General features: G+C 39.1%; 2 protein-coding genes across 3 annotated transcripts in view; both read left to right on the plus strand.

Annotated features, from left to right (window-relative positions):
* Positions 1-8515, plus strand: part of gpatch1 (G patch domain containing 1) — a 24779-nt gene extending 16264 nt beyond the window's left edge. Inside the window, exons 12-20 of one of the 2 annotated variants that reach the window (XM_017439879.3) lie at positions 2273-2451; positions 2546-2673; positions 2766-2854; positions 3389-3600; positions 3688-3958; positions 4042-4128; positions 5429-5544; positions 5615-5739; positions 8382-8515. In XM_017439879.3, coding sequence (XP_017295368.1) covers positions 2273-2451; positions 2546-2673; positions 2766-2854; positions 3389-3600; positions 3688-3958; positions 4042-4128; positions 5429-5544; positions 5615-5739; positions 8382-8415 — 1241 coding nt within the window. In that variant the 3' untranslated portion in view covers positions 8416-8515. The remainder of the gene's footprint in view (positions 1-2272; positions 2452-2545; positions 2674-2765; positions 2855-3388; positions 3601-3687; positions 3959-4041; positions 4129-5428; positions 5545-5614; positions 5740-8381) is intronic. The other variant, XM_017439880.3, reaches the window with a different exon arrangement.
* Positions 8516-8595: 80 nt separating this feature from the next.
* Positions 8596-14416, plus strand: LOC112449853 (lissencephaly-1 homolog). Its single transcript, XM_025002454.2, has 3 exons — positions 8596-9410; positions 11782-11892; positions 14165-14416. Exons 1-3 carry the CDS (start codon positions 9312-9314, stop codon positions 14255-14257), a joined length of 303 nt encoding a protein of 100 aa, XP_024858222.2. The 5' UTR covers positions 8596-9311; the 3' UTR covers positions 14258-14416.
* The last annotated feature ends 1971 nt before the right edge of the window (positions 14417-16387 follow it).

The following is a 16387-nucleotide window of genomic DNA, read 5'->3' on the forward strand; positions in this document are numbered from 1 at the left end:
GCTATGTTATATGTCACTGAGTTCATGCTGCTGACGATAGGTCTGAGAGGTGTTCCTTCCTTATGTATTTTGGGGAGACCATACAGGCAGGGAGTAGCTTCCCCCGGGTATAACCTGTAGTACAAAGAGTGGCCCATCAGTGAGTCAGACAAACAAGGATTCTAACGAGCCTCTATTGTTAGAAGAGTGAGAACAATTTGCAAGCAATCCAGCTTACATCACATCTCAGCTTTAAAAGCTCAACTCCACACTCTCTATTTCTGAATTGAGAAAGCTCCTCGGATGAGAAGTGAAACGTCTTCAACTATAGAATAGAAGTCCAGTTGTTTTTGTTTTTTAACTTTTTTGAATTTACCATGGCCTGGATGACTGAGAATCTAGACGAGTAGTTCTGTTCCATTCATTCTGAGATATTGCTTTTGAAAACTTTATTCCTCTTTTTTTCTGCATGTAAATCACTTTTTTTGGATGATTACTTCCTCTGGTATCATATGCTGGGCAGCTGGAAGGATTTTTACTAAAGCTTTTTTACTATTGGACATTTTGTTATGATGCGTAACCATGACAACTAGTGGTAAATGTGAAGAACCCTGAACTCCAGTCATGGCCAAAACTGCCCATATATCCACCAGAAGTAAAGCTCCCAGGAAGCAGCTCGCCACCAAAGCTTCCCACAGGAGCGCCCCGACCACCGGCGGAGTGAAGAAGCCTCATCCCTACAGGCCTGGGACCATGGCTCTCAGGGAGATCCACCACTACCAGAAGTCCACCGAGCTGCTCATCCAGAAGCTGCCCTTCTAGCACCTGGTCCAGAAGATCGCCCAGGACTTCAAGACCGACCTATGTTTCCAGAGCTTGGCTGTTATGGCTCTGCAGGAGGCCAGCGAGGCTTACCTGGTGGGGCTCTTTGAGGACACCAGGACCGAGGACAAATCGGGACAGACCGCTACAAGAGACCCTTCCTGCCCACAGCCATCAACTCTTTAACAAAACCAGGATTATGAGCTACAATAACATTTAATTTCCCTTTGGGATTAATAAAGTATTTTTGAATTGAATTGAATTGAATAATACACTGCGGGAAACCCTGCACTGATGTCTTTATGATTTTTCAGGCCAGCAGTTTGTTTCTTAAAGGAGTCTGTGGACGCAAAATTGGAGTCAAGGTTAAGACTACAAAACACAACTGCGTTTTAAGATTTCTTTTGCTGTGAGATCCGGGGTTATTCAGAAAACATCCAAGGCTACAGCCCCAAAAGTCAAAGTCTAATAATCACTCCAAGGATAAATATTAATTTGTGAAAACTTTTATCCAAATCTGACTTCATTTCTAAAGTGAGTACAAAGAAGGGATGAGAATCACAATTCAATTCAAAGGGCTGAGATATGATTTTAAAACAATGATTGATGCATTGAGATGCATCCATAGTCACTCTTTAAACAAAATCTTGAGCAGAGAATCTCTGACCTAAGGAAAAAAAAAAAACTAAATATTTTTTTCTCTACACTGCAATATCAAATCAATTCAAACAATATTTTGTGGAGTAAATGAACAAAAAATGAGTCAAAATGTTGAGAACAGTGACATAAGATGTTATAATGGATGTTCATGCCTTTGATGTTAAAGCTGTGTGACTCTTTCTTCCGTGTTTCCACCACTTTGTTTTTAGTCCCTTTTGTAGTGTGGGGTATGTTAGTGTCTTCCACATAGGATGATCATGTTTTACCTGGCTCCAATGGGTGAAAGATGGCATACAAGCCCTGGTTTTAAATGACTGAAATTTGACATAAATCCTTTGAGCTAAAATTTCCACCTAACCCAAAAGAGGCAATGGTAAATAGGTTTTATATTTTAAATGAACTCAATCATTAGACATTTGTAATCATTACAGGTAGGAATCATAGGGCACGTAACATTATGGTATGATAACAGTGGCTTAACACAACTAAAACAAAATGAGACACATTTTGCAGGACTAATGGAAAAAAAATACAAAGATTTAAACAATCCTTTTTTTTCCTTAGTAAATTATTGTTCCACTAAAAAAAACTGTAAACTAATTTTTGGGACATTTTGTCTGACCAATTTTTTTAAGCTTTTTTATTATATACTGATACGTAAAACCCGACAGCTGAAAGAGGATGGATTTTCTTTTTCTTATGACTGTATGTTTTGTTAGTTTTTGTGCTGATGATGCAGATGTTTCCAGCTGCTATGGTGAACCTGGACCCAGTCCTGAGAAGGTTTAAAACTTCTCCATCTGTTTCACAGATTCTCTGGAACAGAGTTTGGACCTGACCATGACAGAGTGGGAGCGCAGCAGGGAGCGGGAGGAGTTTGTCCGAGCCTCCATCCTGTACCGACCCACTTCTTCCTCGCTGTCCTCACGCTTCACCCGGGCCAAACAACAGGAGGACGAGGACATGGTGGAGGTCAGCCGGGACGAAGAGGTAGGCTGTGGGTGAATGATGTGACTCGGTAATAATCCTCTTCCTAACAGCCAGGTAGGTGTAACCCTTACTTTGTTTTTTGTTTGGTTGTCAGGGCGACGTGGACGACAAACAGGCTGCCATCAAGATGAAGATGTTTGGGAAACTGACAAGAGAAACGTTTGAGTGGCATCCTGATAAACTGCTGTGCAAGAGGTTCAACGTTCCTGACCCACACCCCGGGTACGACCCAAACAAGTCCAGATCCAACTCGGCCGAATGTTCAGATTTGGTTTGTCTGACCTCTGTGAGCTAAACTCTGATTGGTCCTGCAGGTCAGGTGTGGTGGGGGTGCCCAAGGTGAAGAGGGACAAGTTTTCAGTCTTCAACTTCCTGACGGTGACGGAGAGCCGAGAGATGGCAGGTTGGTTGATTAAGCAGAGCAGGACCACTGATGGGTTCAGTTCTACAGAAATACGATGGTCAATTCTTAAAAACTCAGTTGTAACTAATACTTGTGACTGCAGCAAACTGAGCAGCATTTACAAACACCGACTGATGATATCAGAACAGAAACTCAGACAAACACAGTTCATCTTATACAAAGTCTCACAATAAGCTTGAGTTCTTTCTCTGCTGACTCCATGTTCAGGTTTTAATTTTAGAATCTTGGATCAGGCAGATTTGATTCTGCACTAGCAGGTTTCCATCCTAAAACTGTTTTGATCAGGAGTGTATGGTGGATTTTTAGACACAAACTAAAGACTTTGAGTGTTTAGATCTGATCTAGAAGCAGTTTGTCTGCAGGTTCAAGATTATAAACAGCTCCAAACCTTAACTGAAACCACCTGAGTAAAAAACTGTTATTAGAAAGATTTATTGTAATCCTTTGGGACATTGTTCAATACAATGTCCCACTGCATGACTCAGGAGGCTCACCTCTCCTTCCTCCCCTCAGAACCTCCGAAGCCTCCAGAGTCGGGGAAGAAGTCAAGGTGGGATGTTTCAGACCAGAAGAAGGATAAGAAGAAGAGCGATGATTCTCTGAGTGAGCTGCTGAGCACTGCTAGAAACCAGACTGAGATCAAACCGGACCGGGACTCTGCTCCTGAGTTACCCGTCTCCAGCCACAGCAATGATCCTGCAGTGACTCCTGCCAATAAATCTGAGGTGTATGGAGAGAAACTGTAAATAATTCATGTGAAGGATTATCAGTTAAACTCATTCTCTGCTGGTGTCTTCATATTATTATTACAGGAGTCAGCAGGTGTGCAGAGCTCAGACAGGAAAACAGACTGTGATGAAGAGCAAAAGGATGAGGAAGAGGAGAACAGACCTCCCATGGACTTGTTTAAAGCTATATTTGCCAGCTCTTCTGATGAGAAATCCTCTTCATCAGAAGCAGAAAGTGACAGTGAGGATGAGGAAAAGGATGGAAAGGAGGAGGAAGGAAAAATCGAGTCACAAGCTGTGGACCTTCTCACCATCACTACTTCTTCCTCAGGCGACACTTCCAGCCTCCGCACAGGTTCTCTGACTGTTTCCTGACCTGACGGCATTTTGTTTCTGTGTGACTGTGAGCTGAAGAGTTTCTCTCCCGTTTACACTCAGAGGTTGCAGTTTCCTCTCAGATGTCGGTGAAGGAAAGGGAGGAGTTTGGTCCGAAGCTGCCGCCTCCGTCATTTGCCATCAGTGAGTGTATGTGACAATCTGGACCAGTTTATTTCCAGTCACAGAAATTATAACCTTGTCCAGTTTCCTTAGACAGTTTTTTTTCTTTTAACCCACCACACATCATGCTGACAAATGTCAATTTTTCAACTAATAAATCAAACTGAAACCGAATTAAAATAGCCAAAGTTCACAAAGGAAAAAACCCAAACAAACTTAGAAAGACCCTCAGAAAGTCTGGAGAACTGTTAATGAAGACCATCAACATGTATTAAAACCATACACAGGATCAGAAGCTGGAAGTCGAAGCCACCATAGACGAGCCAGTTATCCTAGTGGCCAGTTCAAGTACAATTTTTAAGCCTCATCCCCCCATAAAAGAATGGAACATTTTATGACTAAAACATAAAAATGCATGTCAAATAATTTTTTTCAGGTGTTCATTTTTGTTGATTTATGTAGTTCTTATCTTGCTGCTGTGTTCTTTTTTAAAATACGTTTAGTTTTGATTATTTAAAGCTTAAAGATAAATATCACGTTACCCTGTGATTGACAGCCTGTTAGCGAGGTGGGAGGGTCTGTAGGCAGGACTGACATCAAGGGTACATCCCCACATCTGGCCTTAGAAAATACAACATGGCAGCTCCCAAAAAACAGGTATTTTGGCATTGGTTTTGGAGAATGGAAATTATTGGAGCCACTTTGTCCATCCTTATTTATGTCTATAATCCAGGCCAGTTTAAAAGATTACAGGAAAGTCAGGATCTTGGGAAGCACAATACAAATAAAGGTCTAATCCATATTCAAGGAATACAAACCACCCGCTGTTTGTCATGACATATTTTTAAACTAAAATCATTTTAAGACGAGAAATAAGTGAGTTGTTTTGGATAAATTTAGAAAATGAAGTTATTTGCGAACTTATTACAATATTGTATGATCTACTAGCGCTCAGTTTGTGTTGGGAATCACTCTCAGCTACTACCACACAAAGGTTTCACTCAATATTTGTAAAATTGACAGTTGTAGCCCTTTTTGTGTTAGCTAAGATTGCTTTGCTGATGTAGCCAACTTGAATCAGTTTGACTTCAAAAGTTATTCAGTTATAGATGTATATCCAGTGATTACTTTCTGAAAGTTTCATTAAAATTTGTCTAATGGTTCATAAGATATTTTGCTTACAGACAAACGAACACACACAGGCATAAACATTGTCACTCACCTTTTGTCTTTTGTTAGCAGGCAATAAGATGGACTGGATTAAAACTTTTGCTTACTAGTGTACTTGTCTGAGACATAAATATTTGCTTGTTCTTGCTCCGTTCAGACAGAGGAGGCACCACTTCTGTCTGCTCTCCCAGTAAGGAGGAGGAAGTCGGCAAGAAGAGCAAAGAGAAAAAACACAAAAACAGGAAGCATTACAAACGCAAGAAGGACAAGAAGGTAAAAACTGAGAGGGAGCTTCAGAGAAAAACTGTTCTGTATTCAGCACTGATTCCCTGTTTTTGTGCAGAAAAAGAAACCAAAGAAGCACAAACACAAACAGCAGAAGAAGAGTAAGAAGGAGGAGACGCACAACAGCTCCGAGGACAGTGATGAAGACGATGTTCCAGTGTTAACAGACAATTTACTGAAAAGGTCAGAGGTCACCGTAAGACCAGTGGTGGACAGTAACAGAGTACATTTACTTGATTACTGTACTTAAGTACATTTTTTTTGAGTATCTTTCCTTTACTTGAGTAATTCTTTGGAGGGGAACTTATAACTTTCATTCCACTACATTTAAAAATCAAATATTGTACTTTTGACTCCACTACATTTCCAGGAAGCTAGTCGTTACTTCGTGGTAATAGATTAATCCGTGTATGGTTCGTTCTTTGGTTTTTTCATTTCAAAATAAAATTGCAAAAACAAAACAAGCATGTGTTTTTTCGTTTTTAAAACGAAATTAGAAAAATGGCAATTGCAAAAATGAAAAAGGGGTACTACTGGTAACTGAAAAAGTTATGTGCCAGGAGTTCAGGTCTTCATTTCCGGTTCCGCCATAAGGTCCCGTTGAATTAACACCAAAATAAAAGCTTGTCTTTGGTTTAACCATTGCAGTTAAAAAAACCAAAAAAACAAAACGTACCCCTTTTTTATTTTTGCAATTGCTGTTTTTCTAATTTTGTTTTAAAAACAAAAAAACACATGCTTGTTTTGTTTTTGCAATTTTATTTTGAAACAATAAAACCAAAGAACGAACCATAAACGGATTGAGGAGAATCAAGACACTCTGTTTTGGTGTTTTTAGATAAAAAATCCTAATATTTTTGTGGCATTTTTATGCTGAAGTTCTTTACAGGTGGTGTAGAAGTTGTAGCAGAGTGGTTCTACGCGTCATTACATCAGGTGGTTTCTGAAAGTTACAAGGTTCTGCAAAATTACTCTGAAAATTATACAGCAGTATACTGATATTAGAAAATTTTATTTGTATTTTTGAATACTTAAGTACTTTTAAATGAATGTATTTTTGAATACTTAAGTACTTTTAAATGAATGTACTTTTGAATACTTAAGTATTTTCAAAAATCAGTACTTCAGTACTTTAAGTTGAGTACATTTTCGACCGAGCAACTTTTACTTGTAGTTGAGTAAGATTTGACCATGAGTATCAATACTTTTACTCAAGTACTATAGTTGAGTACTTCATCCACCACTGCGTAAGACTCTGCTAATGAGCTGTTAGTGGAGCAGCAGCTCTTTGCTGACTCTTATTTCTGTTGCTGACATCTGTTACCTAGGCCATGTTCACACTGCAGGTCTTAAGGCTTAGTTTCAATTTTTGTCTGAAATCTGATTTAGTTTTTATTGTGGGAATGCTTTTAAGCAGTCAAACGACTGTTTTCCTGTTTCCTGTTCCTTTTATCTATTATTCTTTCACTATTCCGTATGTTTTTCGGCATATAACTCGCTCCACAATTTTTCAGCTATTTCAACCGTTCATATATCAAAACGTTCAGCTCATTAATGCCATTCCAGCTATGACTTTTGGTATTGGTGCAATTTCAGCTGTTTTAGATATTTAGCTTTTTCAGCCATTTTTTTTCTCATTGAAAATGAATGGAGCTGTGTTCAACTCTTTGAAATTCAGCTTTTTTCTTTGTTTCAGCATTTTTCTGCTAATATTACTTCTGCTAATGCAAATTCAGCTATAGTTTCTGCTAATTCAGCTATAGCTTCAGCTAATTCAGCTTTAGCTTCAGCTATTTCAACTATGCTAATGCTAATTCAGCTATAGTTTTAGCTAATTTAGCTATTGTTTCAGCTAGTTCAGCTATGCTAATGCTAATTCAGCTACAAGTTCAGCTAATTCAACTATGCTTATGCTACTTCAACTATAGTTTCAGCTAATTCAAGTATGCTAATGCTAATTCAGATCTTTCAACTACTAATAGATAAAACTTTAGCTGTTTACATATAACTTAACAGTTCAGCACATCTACAGCAGCTTTCAGACAAATCATTCAGCAAAAAAAAGCATTCACACTGCATTTTCGCAGGAAATGCAATTTCTCTAGTTTTTCTTGTGGCTGTTCACATTGTAATTAAAATGTGACCTCCATCAGACTCTAGTGTGAACAGTTTACAACCTTAAAGTGACCCACATGCACAGAAGATGTGACGTCACAAGCAGCGCACTGTGTTTACAGAAGTAAATCAAACCGGAAGCTCCCTTCAACTTGGACTTTTCAATAATCATTTCTCTGAGTTGAATTAGGACAGTCACTTTAAAGGAGGTGAATATTTATCCAATCACGTAGTTCACATTACATATTTTTATTTAATTGGTATTACTCTGTAGAAATTTGATTTCAATTTGACATTGAAGACATTTTTTATTTTATTTTATTCTTTGTAAAAGAGGCCAATTTATGTGACTTCAGGAGACACTGTTGCATCTTTAAACCTCAACTTGGCCTCAAAGAAGAGTATGCTACATCAAAAGTGTACTCTAATAGTTTGGTAGAAAAATATGGGGGCAACAATAAATACAGTGCAAATCCAGATGTTTATTATTAATGTCTCTTAACTTTTAATGTACTGCTTAAAATAAACTCTCACAAGATAAGAGAACAACATTTACGGAGCAAATGTCTGTTTAAAGAATAAAGTTTTGCTGCTTCTTTGTTCAGTATTTATAATCCCTCTTTTATACTGGAAGGTTTTTGTACTTCCTGTGGAAGTGACTTTAGTTTGTGTGTATTCAGCTCTTTCAAATGGTTCCATCTGTCTTTCAGACTGAAGAACATCCAGTCCCATGAGACCTGGTGACCCAGCAGGAGCCCCGTCCTCTGTGAGGACCACCTGTCAGCTGGTCTCAGATTGCCTGCTGGGAAGTTTTTATTCAAATAAAATGTTCTTCGTTCACTGATGTGCTGTTGTTGCTTGTTCTGTTATGGGAGTTTGGAACATACGCTGATTGTAGGGTGAAATGAAGAGGAAAATCTTTTGATAATGGTATTTTTTTCCTGCATATTTATAGTTTCCTGTAAAACCAGATGCTGGTGGGTCAGGGTAAAACAGCAGCTTGGGACTTCTTCACATTCTATCTGAACAAAACACAATTTGTTTTTACTGTATGTAAAACAAGCATATATATCTAAATATGATCAGAAATTAATAAGTTAGTCTTTTAGAAAACAGAAACCAACTTTCCTAATGATTTTCAGACCTCTTCATGTTTTTTTTCTTCCATAGATCGTGCTCTGTGCCACCTCACTTGAGTAGAAGAGAAGCCAATAAATGAAAAAGACCTGAGCTTTCTTTTAAAAAGTTTAAGAACTTTCTCCAACGTGTTTTAGCTACATTTTCTGTGAAATTCTAGGCAGCACCGACAGAAACTTTAAAATGCTACAAACGAGTGTTGTGACTTAATGCATTATTTGACTTCTTAAGGAGTGAAGGTGAAGCAAAAAATTACAAAAGTGAGACCTAAAAATAAGTAGAGGGGGCTAATGATCCATATTTATTGGACTTTTTTTTAAAGGTTTGTCTAAAAATCGACTCGTCCTAACAGAAAACTTGCATTGAACATTCTTTTATCCCACAAATCCTGAACATATCATCTCTCAAGCTTGTAGGGTGGTTCCTATGGTTACCGCTACAGTTAACAAGTAGCCTAAGTGTCTTATTACAACTTTTACCAAAAGTTTTGTGTAAAAAAAAAAATGACCACGAAGAAGTTGGACCCGTTGTCAGTAGAAGAGCCTTCACCAGTAGGAGAGAAAGAGGAGGAGAGAGGAGCAAAGTGGAACACGGAGTGTCAGGTGAAACTCGATGGTTAGCTTAGCGGTTAGCTTCAGCTCGACAGGTGAATGAGGTATAGAGATTCTGTGTTCACACAAGCGTACCACGAGATTCACAAATGCATAATCAGTTGTAGAAGCACACACATTTTACACTGCAAAGGAGGAATATGATATGCCTACAAATTGTCAAATGCTTGTGCACAAATCACCTGCTGCAGACGGATCAGCTTGTCTGTAAAGGTGAGGCTTTCTTACAGTTTTTCTCGATTGTTTACACACATTTTCTGAAAGCATGCCTCATATCCTCAGAACTCAACACACAAATCAAGAAAACGCACACAATGAACAAAACCCTTCAACTGTCCTGCAAAAGGAAACTTTACATTCAAAACAATGTTATCTCTTCTTAAAAGTATTTTGTTTTCAGAAGACACACAAACCATCATATGAATAATGAATAACTAAGAACCAGTTGAACACTGATGTGCTCGATGTAAAACACTATAATTAATTGAAAACACTTCTTCTCCATTCATCAGAACGACTTAGGCCTTTTTTGTTGTGTTACACTTAGTACAGACAGTACATACAGAAGTGTGTTGTAAAATATTTTACAGTAAAATATTGTTTTTATGCTCTGAACATATAAATACATGGTAACAAATATATTTTATTTTTCCCATAAAAACAATGTACACACTGCACATCCCAACCAACACAAAGCTGCATCTACGGTGGTCCACATACAAAACAGAAGAAAAAACCAAACTGCTGCATCCTCTCTTCTGTTTGGGACTGGCCACTGCACCTCATCCACATCACAAGCAATGTTTTCCCTGGACAAGCAGCGGGTGAAATATCGTCTAGCATGGCGAATCCAGCTATGAAAAGCATCAACTGCTGCTTGTTGCCCTTTTATGCTAAAGCTCTGATTTCTGGTTGTAAAACGGTGTGACGTGTTTGCCCATGTGATGAGTCAGTGTGCGTAGTAGGGCAATTAACTTAGAATTTGGAATGACAGTGTGTTCCTTGTGAAAACAAGAGATTTTCTTCATAAAAATTGTGTGTAGCGTTTTGAAAAAAAGTGTGTTTTAGAACTGCAATTTCAGTGTAAAGCAGGAATTGTGCTTGTAGTTTCGCAGAATTGGTTCAGTGGGTTTGTGCATGAGTTACATGTTGTGGTCATTGTGTCTCAAGAACCAGTATTTGTGTGTAAACAATCAAGAAAAACTGCAACACTCCAGATTCACAAATGTGAATCTGTGTTGAAGGCTGGTGGAAAGCTGGGGCATCTGAGCCTTATCAGATTTACTGGGTTATTGGAAACAACTTATTTCTGACTAACAGTAGCTCATAACTCCTATAAAAAAACTCATACTCCTGCCTACACTGACTTACTGGAATCCAAAAATGTAAGTTTTGTGGACTGTGCATTTAAAATAAATTACTTAAAATGGGTATATTGCTTTTTCTCTGAAAAAATTCTGGCAAATGTATATTTTCTGTTAGTTTTTGTAGAATTTGTGAAGCACATTGATTTCCAAAGGGTGTAATGTTACTCCTATACCAGTTTCATCTTGAGGTATTAACCAGGATGCAGATATTTGTTGAGCCAGTAGTTTACTTGTCTTATCACCCTGTACATAAAATTTGGATCTCGAGTTGAGTAAAAGTTCAGTGGTGTGCTGTGATGTGATAAGATTATACTCAGCTTGCAAAAACATTCGTTATATATACATATCTGCTGTTCTGAAGTTGTATATAGAGAATCTAAAATACAATTTGCTCAGATAACCTGGTTAGTTTCTATCTGCTAGATTTGCTTTGATGGGCCCTAGAAGAAATAAACTCCCTCCTTCTAAAAGCCTTCATGGCTTCCCACAACATGGAGGCTGTGACCTCTGGAGTCTTGTTAGCCTGGAAGAATAAATCAATTTGTTTAGAGGCAAAGTTACCAAAGTCTAGGAGTAGATGTGTGTGAAAATGCCATACGGCAAACTGTGTCTTCTTAATAACCACCAGTCCTGATGGCTCACCATCCCTTGGTTTAGCATGTACTCTATAGTGGGCCCTGTCCAAACCAGGTTTCTGTTCAAGCCCCAACAAGTTCTCAAAAATTCAGCCATAAACTCTGTAGGTCGTGGACCTTCTGTGCCCAACTCCTGCAAAACACATCCTATCTCATGTGCGCTCACCGGAAGGTACCAACACTTTATATCACACCTAATTATGGACATTAGTTATTTAATTAACCTAAAAATTAAAATAGTTAATGACCAAACTTCTTATTGAGTATATTTCAGATTATTTTAGATTTTAACAAGAGTCATGATTTACAAACACAAGAAGCTGGTTGCTAGTTATTCATTGTGGACTGTGGTGTGTTCAGGTTCCAGTGAAAGTATTCAAGGCTCACAGAGATGCTGTCACCGCAGCTCAGTTCTGCTTCAACAACCGCTGCCTCCTGAGCTGCTCATCCGACTGCTCTGCTGTCCTCTGGGTAATCTGCTTCTCCCCCTTATTCTTGTGTGTGTGTTATGAGGTAAAAGGGTATATTTCATGCTTTCACACATTTTCTTTTATAGTTCTGTTTGGGCTTGACGCTATCAATAGTAAAACTTATTTTCATGTTCAAGACCAAAGCATATGTACAAAAAAGCATTTATTTAAATAAATAAATAATCAAGCACAAGACAAACAAGCATGCAGCCATTAGTTGCTGAGGAATGATGACGTTACATCAGGAATCCCGACCTCTGACTTTAGTGCTGCTGTGGCAAAACACAAGAACAAAGTAGCCTTAAAGTAGTAAGAGCTGTAGGAGTCAACATGTGGAAAGGTAAGCTGCCTTTGCAGCTCAGTGATGTGACGTACTGATGACAAGCAGTCTGTGTGGCCGCCCAGATTTAGAATTTAAAAGCCTAAACAACAATAAACAGATTTATTACAGAGGAGAAGATCGATGATGACACACAACTTTGCATTAGTTAACCACAATGAGAACTGCTAAACTGAGTTAATTTATCAAGTTGTTTGTTATGAGGTAGACGTCCATCACAGATTTAATGTTTAGTACTTCATGTCAACACAGCTGAGCTCTTCTCCACACCTCTTTTGGTTCCAAAATGCTCGCTTCATTTTCAAAAGCTCCATCATGGATTTGTGAACGGTCAGAGGGAGCTTAAAGACAGACTGGCATCTGTGGACATTTCATGGAACTGTTGTCTGAAAGTGCCTATAGTAAAGTCTTCAGTTCGAATGTGACCTCATATCATCAAGATCTATTTGGTGATGAGGAGGAAGTCAGGACAGATTTCTCAGAGGCAGTAACTTGGAGACCCAATGGACCAAAACGCTACCATTTTTAGCCCAACCAGTGAGAAGGTTCTGCCATAACTGATGAGGTAGAAGCCGTGAACAAAAACAGCAGAGGGCCTAACTAAATAAAAGCTGGACCTGCAGGTAAAGTATTGCTGCTCACACCATCCTCTGATGCCGTGACACATTAGTTTGTCATGTTCCAAAGACTAATGACATTTTTGTTGACAAAACGGTTTGATTAGTGTAATAATCATCCACAACAGTAGGCTGTTGTGCTCTGGTGGTCCTCATGTTATGTTATCACTCCATATATGGTTGTGCAGATTCCTTTTATTAAAGGTGTGCCTCCAACGCCCGTCATCAGGCACTTTCACAAAACAGTTCCGTAAAATGGCTACAAAGACCAGTCCATCTTTAAGCTGCGTCTGACCATTTACAAATCAGAGTCAGTCCTGTCCCCCATAGACGCAAGCTTTCAGACATGAAGCGAGCTCACAGCTGCCACAGGAGCTGCTGGTAAACCTCCTGTCTGACAACATCCAGTCTGTCCTCTGCCAGTCCATCACAGTCTGGTTTGGCTCAGCAACCAAACTGGACAGAAACAGACTGCAGAGGATCACAGGTGCCACCTTGCCCTCCACCTGACAAGTGGACAGGTGGTATCAACAGAGACCCCTCACATCCTGGATTCTACTGCTTCAGCTCTCCTCTGCAGACAGTACTACACATCTCTGTACACAATCACCACAAGACTCAAACACACTTTTTCCACCCAGGCCACCAGTTTGCTGAGCAGACATGTCAAATTCCTTGGATGAGAAACGTACATTTTTGACCAAATAAACCTGACTCTGATTCAGGGAACCAAAAGAGGTGTGGAGCAGAACTCAGCTGCATTCAGTGTGATGGATGTCTCCCTCAGATTATTTTCAAAACATGATAAATTAACTCAGTTTAGTGATCCTCTTTGTAGGTAACCAGTTTGCTGTGTGTCAGCATCGAGCTTCTCCTGTGTAATAAATCTGTTTATTGTTGTTTAGGCTTTCAAATTTTGCACCTGGGTGGTCACCCAAACCATATGTCATCATTTCATCACATCCTTAAGCAGCGAAGTCAGCTTTTCTTTTCACATGTGAAAGTGCCTATTGTGTAGAAACGTGTGTTTTAAAATACTTACCTGCTTTGAAAACAAATAGAAAGTCTGACTGGCACATGCTTATGTTGGTACAATTAAGATTTGTAAGTTTTCTGGCACCAAAATCTGCTGAACTCTTCCCTTTACCTCTAACTCTGACTGAAACACAGCTGGATAACATGGAGACATTCAGTTTGTTAATGACTGTGTTTGCTTTAAGAAATCATCTCATGTGTTGTTTCTGAATCTGCATGTTGGTCTGAGCAGCCTCTGTTTCATACTTGTTTTGTTTCCTGTTGACCTCTGACATGTGTAGGACATGGAGAGCTGCCAACCTATCAGAACATTCAATGGCGTTCACAGCAGAACCGTCAGTGAGTTCACTCTGATCCCAAACAGCAACAGGTGAGTGTCAGCTCAGACACTGAGTGTGTGCATCTGAAGTCCATACAGGGTCATGCATGTTAAACTGGGTTCTCACAGCTGATTTACAGGGTTCTGCTGCTGCATCAAATTCTACATTTGTTGACATTTTCTAAACACAATGAAAATTATTTTCTTTGTGCATCTGTGAAATAAATGTTTCAACTGGTTAACAAATTACAGATTAAAGTTTGTCTCGTCTTTTGGAAAACCTTCCATCTGTTCCGGATGTTCCTGCAGGTCAGGGTGGGAGGCGATCTTCACATGTCGATTTGTCTGTTTAATGTATCTGCAACCTGCTCTTTGTAGCTTTAACCAAAAATAACATGGAAATAAATTTTTAGTTTTAGAACCAGAAAAGGCTATTTGCAGCAGTTCTCTTGTCATGTTTTCTACAATATGTAAATAAAATTTCTGTAATAGATTGACGCTATTAGGACAAGAAAAACAAACATCATTGGTTTGCACTGATAGTCAAACCCTCCAGGATTTTGCGATGTTGCGATCACAACTATTAATGCAAAATCAAGCAAACCCTGCGAAATCGCAACTTTGTGCAACTTTGCCCAAAACACCGCAACTTTAACCAAAATAACCCCAAATAACTCACGAAGAAGAGATGTGACGTCACATCCTGTTAACATCAGAATGCCGGGAGCATGCAGCCATAGACATGAACACGTAGACCCCTCGTTGAGTGCGCTGGCCCGTGGCAGCAATACGTCAGCGCGTCCGCCATATTGGATGTGGCAGACCTGGTCTTTAACTAATACAAGGAAACGGACTAAACTTCATAAAACACTGTTCTACAAAGTGTTTTAAGTTAATGCCTGTCTTTTACACACACTAATATATTTGGAAAACAGACACCAAAGACAACATTTGTAACTTTTAACGCGATTACTAAAAATGTTTACTCCTTAGATTTTTATGGTAAGCACCAAACCAACATGCATTCATTTGAGTGTTTAGAGCTACTAGCATGTCTAACACTATTACTGTTAGTGGTGATAAATATAGAAATATTCATTTAACATTTAATTTGTGTCTGTAATAACCACATCCTGAAATGTAGATGCAATGTGGATTTTCTGAATAAAGAGAGCACAAACATTCACATTTAACTGATTTTGATTAATCATTTTTATAATCAAATTGATTAACATATATACACTAATATTACAGGGGGTGGGGGGTATTAAACATTTATCTATATGGGGGCTTTAATGAACCTATATACACTTATTTGCACACACAATATACATACATATATCCACATATATATATTGAGCTATCCAGACAGCTAATAAAAAAATATATATATATATATATATATATTAGCTGTCTGGATAGCTCAATGGGTAAGTCACCAGACTTTTCACCCAGGAGACCTGGGTTCAAATCCAGGCTGGGGCAAAGATACAATTGACACTCCAATTGAGTGAAATTGAAATTGAGCCATCCAGTCTGGGTCCTTAGGCAAGACCCTTTGAGTTACTGCCTACCTCATACCATGAGAGAGATAAATATGAATCACATGCTGGCTCAGACGTCGCCCGGCCAAACAAGGTCTGCGTCAGGCGCTGATGAAAAATGGGCTACTGGAACAAGATGAGGTGAGGAAGTGAGGTGAGGTGAATGGATGAGAGGTGAAAACATGTTGGAATGCTACTACTCAAGTAACCCTAGTCAGAGAGGTTATATGCAACAATGGTTACTTCAACATCCCAGTCAACCCTGACTGCCAAACAACTAGTAGCTCAATGTTCCAATATCCACACACGGCAACTACTATCACAACTTGAGATTGATGAGGTGTAACACAAATGCTATGGCAAGGGGGAGGTGCCAGGTTAGAGGGGAATTAACTCCAACCCAACAGGTTGGGTATGCGAACGAAACATCTAAGCTGAACAAAACAGCCACTGACCTGAGAGATAGAATCGTAGCCCGGATGGGCAGTAGACAACCCCAATTACAACGACTGAATGAAGTACCATCAGAAAGTCTCATGGAAGATGTGAATGCAGCACTGAGAACAATTCCCACCACCACCATAACGGAAACCAATGAGCTGATGTACAACTCAGCATCAGTGATCCTGGAGATGCTTGGC

Source organism: Kryptolebias marmoratus, linkage group LG15 (genome assembly GCF_001649575.2).
Source record: "Kryptolebias marmoratus isolate JLee-2015 linkage group LG15, ASM164957v2, whole genome shotgun sequence".
In the NCBI taxonomy this organism is placed as follows: Eukaryota; Metazoa; Chordata; class Actinopteri; order Cyprinodontiformes; family Rivulidae; genus Kryptolebias; species Kryptolebias marmoratus.

Coding starts and splice junctions, on each gene's coding strand:
- LOC112449853 (XM_025002454.2), top strand. CDS start 9,312: ATGACCACGAAGAAGTTGGACCCGTTGTCAGTAGAAGAGCCTTCACCA. Junction 9,411..11,781: donor AGTGGAACACGGAGTGTCAG/GTGAAACTCGAT, acceptor TGGTGTGTTCAG/GTTCCAGTGAAAGTATTCAA. Junction 11,893..14,164: donor ACTGCTCTGCTGTCCTCTGG/GTAATCTGCTTC, acceptor TGACATGTGTAG/GACATGGAGAGCTGCCAACC.